This window comes from Pteropus alecto, unplaced genomic scaffold (assembly GCF_000325575.1).
Source record: "Pteropus alecto unplaced genomic scaffold, ASM32557v1 scaffold659, whole genome shotgun sequence".
Taxonomy (NCBI): domain Eukaryota; kingdom Metazoa; phylum Chordata; class Mammalia; order Chiroptera; family Pteropodidae; genus Pteropus; species Pteropus alecto.
In genome coordinates this window covers 867,357-871,525 of record NW_006442482.1, presented here as the reverse complement: position 1 = coordinate 871,525, position 4,169 = coordinate 867,357, and the positions used below count along the sequence as shown (strand labels likewise).

Sequence of the window (4,169 nt, the reverse complement as noted above, 5' to 3'; positions counted from 1 at the left end):
CGTCCTTGCCCCCACCTCCCACCCTTCCACTCCTGCTGCATACTTCCTGGCTCCTCCAGGGGATTAGGGGATTAAAGGGATGAAGTGCTTAGGGCAAATGTAGCATAGGTCTTATGTCACAGGTTCTTTTGTAATTCAGCCAATAATATCTCTTGTGTGGGAGATATTCACAGTCTGCCTCTTCTAGGAATCATAATACAGGTTTTCTTCAGGAGCCTGTGGTGGTGACCTCCAACCTGCATAGTTGCCTAAATTGAGTAATGTGCTATCTGGTGATGTCTTGTGAACTGACACACACACACACACACACACACACACACACACACACACTCCCTCCTCCCCTCGAGTGTACCGTGGAGCCCGCCCCCTCGGAAGCCAGTGCCTCGGTTTCTCGCCATTACCTGTCATCTCGGACTGCGCACTTCCTTGCTACGTGGCACTTTCCACGAACATCTTCCTTCGCCTTCCGAGCCAAGACTCTCGCTTCGAATTTGTCTGCACCGTCAACAACGCCTACTATGCACCCACCCACCCTCCAGCCCACCCCACATCCGTGGCCCAGACCTCCATCAACTCCCACTGCGACACGACCAGGGGGAGCCGAGGAGCGCGTGGAAAGCACCTCGGCAGCGTCCTTATTAGCTTTTGTGGGAAATCCGAATCCCTGTGAGGATCGGTTTCAAACCAGGGGCCTCTGCCAGGAAAACACCCGTGCCGATAAACCTGGGAGGTGCTGGGCCGCCCGAGCCCACCCCCGGCCTCTGGGGGGCCCCCTTCTACTGTCCCCTCAGCGCCTGCATAGAGCATTCACACTTCCTTTTGTTAAACATAGAATTTTTTTTTTTTATTTTGAGCGTGACACTTCTCCACTAGGTAGCAAGGAAAAGTGATAACAATTACACATTACACAAAAAGTACTGTACCATTGCCTTTATCTTGAAGGTTTCGGAAGCCTCTACAGTTAATAAGTTAAATAAAGGGCTTGAGTACATAAATATTTGTCTAGGAACCCTACCGTATCTACAACACAGTAAGAATCTACAGGAGGACAAACTTTACCATACCACGCTGAGTGCAATTGCGTTATAACATTTCAAATATACAAAGCTCTGTTCTTTTTTTTTTTTTTTAATAACAATGGTATGTACAGAATCATTAATCACAGTTTGGTGACTTCAACAGTCCATATTCTAGCAGAGTATTTCCCTTTGGTTTGATATAAAAACCTTGGTTGGTGTATGATAAAGAAGAGAACAAGAACAAGACGCCCCTTTCCGTTAAGTGCACTGTTAGCTATCTTACAGATTCGCATTCACTTCTCCGGCCCTGGCTTCACGCCGGAGCCCACGCTGGGGAAATCAACTTAGAGCGCCATACTATTTAAAAAAAAAAAAAAAAAAAAAAAAAGCTAAGTGAGATGTCGGGAGGAAGAGAGGTTGGGCTTTAAAATTTTTTAAGTTCGATACCAGGCGTCTTGGGGAGCAAACCTCCCCGATTTTCAATAAAGTAAGAACGGGAGAGAGTGGACATACGAGTTGGAGCGAGGTTGGCAGTGGCAGGGGCTGGGGCAGGAGCGGGAACAGGGACAGGGGTGGGTGGACAGCCAGCCGAGGAGGTGCCACGTCCGGGAGCGCCCAGGGCTGCCTTGTCCGCGTCCAGGCTGCTGCGAAAGCGGCTGCGCTCTCTCAGTGCCGTCTCGGGAGTGTGCTGGTCCTCGGTTTCCATTTGGTCTTGAGTGGTGCTGAGTGAGGTGACCTTTCGGGGCGCGCCCACGGCGCAAGGGTGCCGGGCAGCCTTTAGCACACCTCCTTGCCCGTGCTGGTGCCCGGCAGGATGTTGAGCTGCGTGAGCTGCGCGGCGTGCTCCTTGGCCTTGAGCCTCAGCGCGGCTATGCTAGAGGCGCGTCTGTCTGCGGCTGCCGTGGCCGGGTCGGCCAGCGCGCCCGACGCCACCGCGCCCTCCACGGCCGGCGTGGGCTGTCTCAGGAGCGCAGCCGCGGTCGACGCGCTGGTCAGGGGGGCCATGGTGGAAAAGAGCCTGCAGGGAGAGCAAACAGCGCGGTCACGGCCTCGGGAGCTGAGCCGTTATCTCGGGCAGCGTTTCCCGCCGCCTCTCGCCAGGGGGTCAGGGGGGACGCAGAGGGGTGTCGCCACAGTGGCGCAGAGTCGCAGGTCCAGGGTGGGCCGCGGGATGGGACGTAGGCGGGGGGCGCGGGCAGGAGGTCGGGCGCTCTGAGCGGGCTTTACTAGAGCAAGGAACCGACGGGGGGAAAAGACCAAAGGGCCAGATATTCCTGGAGAGGCCAGAGCCTGGGCAGCAGGCAGGCCTCAGAGCCCCAAACCCCACGGACCAATTGCGGTTTCGCTTAGGAAGGGGGTGTATTCCCAGACCTGGAGCTCCAATTGCCTGCAGTACTATTTTCCAGGGGAGAAAAGAGGAGAGAGAGACAAAGAGAAAAAGAAGAAGCGAGAGAGGGAGGGAGGGGGCAAAAACAAGAAAGGGAAAGAAGAAGGTGGGATCAGAACTCATCAAGACCTTTGCTGCAGACTTTGTACTCTAGGCGCCCCCTCAGCCTGGTACTCCCCTGGCCCTGGAAAAGCCGGCCTCATTTGCGGACCTTCGCGCCAACAAGGCCGCTCTCCGGCGCCTGGCTGAGCTGCCAGCTCCCGGCCAACAACCGTGAGGTCGGAGTGGGGGGCGCCCGCCTGTTGATTTCTTCTCCACAGAAGGCTTTGACTGGCCACTGGCCCCGCGTCCCGGCGCGGCGATACCCCTTCCCCGCCACCTTCCCTGCTCCCCTGCAGCCTCTTGCCCCAGAGAACCGCGGACCCTCAATCCCCACGCTCACGCAGCACATGGCGACGCACAAGCCTGGAACTCCACTCCGTGCCACCGCCTCCGGGCAGCACCAGGATTGCTCAGGGTGGCGCCTCAACCCCCTTCGCGCAGCACCTCGGTGGTGCAGCTGAGCTCCGAGCCGCATCATCACCCCTGCCCCCACCGCTTCTCCTCAGGGCTCTGGCTCCCAACCTTCGTGCCATCTCGGAGTTTCCACGATTAGAAATGAACCCACTAGGGCTCGAGGAGAGCCTCCTGCTTCTCCACCCCTCATGCCTCTCCACCTCACCCCTCTTCCAGCCTCTCCGAAGCTTGAAATCCGGTCCCCCAGCTGTGGTTTTGTGGGCTTTTACAAGTCACTAGTTGTCAGAAGGGAAAGGGGGGAAGGGTGGCAAGGGACTGCAGGACTTAACTTTTTTTTCCCCCCAGCAAGAAATAATAAAGTGTGGCCCGAAGGTGGCATAACATGCCCTGGTTCCACTAGGTAAACTGAGTCACTACACTTCAATGCACTCGCTGTTTATTTTATTGGTTTGTTACAAGAAACTAATTTTACTTAGTCTTTTTTGAAAATTTTCTCTTAGATGATTTTTAAGTGGCTGCGCAGTTGGATGAATCTATTATTTCTTTGTTCTCCCAAAGAGAGATCATTGAAGCTGCATTCAGTTTTATTTTCACTGCACTTTCCAACTTAATACATCCCTCCTTTGTTTCTTTGTCTGTGTGATTATACAGACTTTCTATTTCATCATTCGATGTTCATTTAAAGAAAGGGAGTTATAACATACGATGAACTGTTTCTTTTATTTCGTTGTCTTGTGCCTCATGGGGGTCAGGAGTTGCACATATGGGGCTATGGTTGGCAGCGGATCACCTGAGTGACAAGGAAGATAAAGTCTGGGAAAGAAGAGAGACTTCTTTGCACCCAGAGGCTGCCTGGCTCCAGGGCTCCTGTAGGACCAGGGCTGTGTTCCTCTGACTACCAGGTTTTGGGGCATGAGGATTTTTGCAGAACTTGCAAAGTCATTCTGTCTCTGTAGCTGAAACCTGTGCACGTCTACATACATATTACCTATAGCCTGGGCTGTTGCCGCCTTCAAAAGGTACTTTTACGGTTTTCACTGAACACTCAAAACTGCCATGGTTGTTGTACTGCCACTGCCCTCCCCTTTGGCGCTCGGTTTCAAGTCATTCCCTTCAAGATCCACATTGTTTGAGGCAAAATTAGAGAGTATTTTCTTTGGCTAACTCTCTGAGGTCAGGCCAAAGAGATAAGATGTGTGTAGCTCTCGGCCTGTCTCCAGCCTCCTCCTTGCCCCAGTGTGTGTGTG

General features: G+C 53.6%; 1 protein-coding gene across 1 annotated transcript in view; it reads right to left on the bottom strand.

Annotated features, from left to right (window-relative positions):
- Positions 1 to 1,796: 1,796 nt before the first annotated feature.
- ARX (aristaless related homeobox) overlaps positions 1,797 to 4,169 on the bottom strand; it is an 11,045-nt gene continuing 8,672 nt past the window's right edge. The window contains exon 6 of the mRNA XM_015596404.1: positions 1,797 to 2,037. Within this exon, the coding sequence (XP_015451890.1) occupies positions 1,797 to 2,037 (241 nt within the window). The remainder of the gene's footprint in view (positions 2,038 to 4,169) is intronic.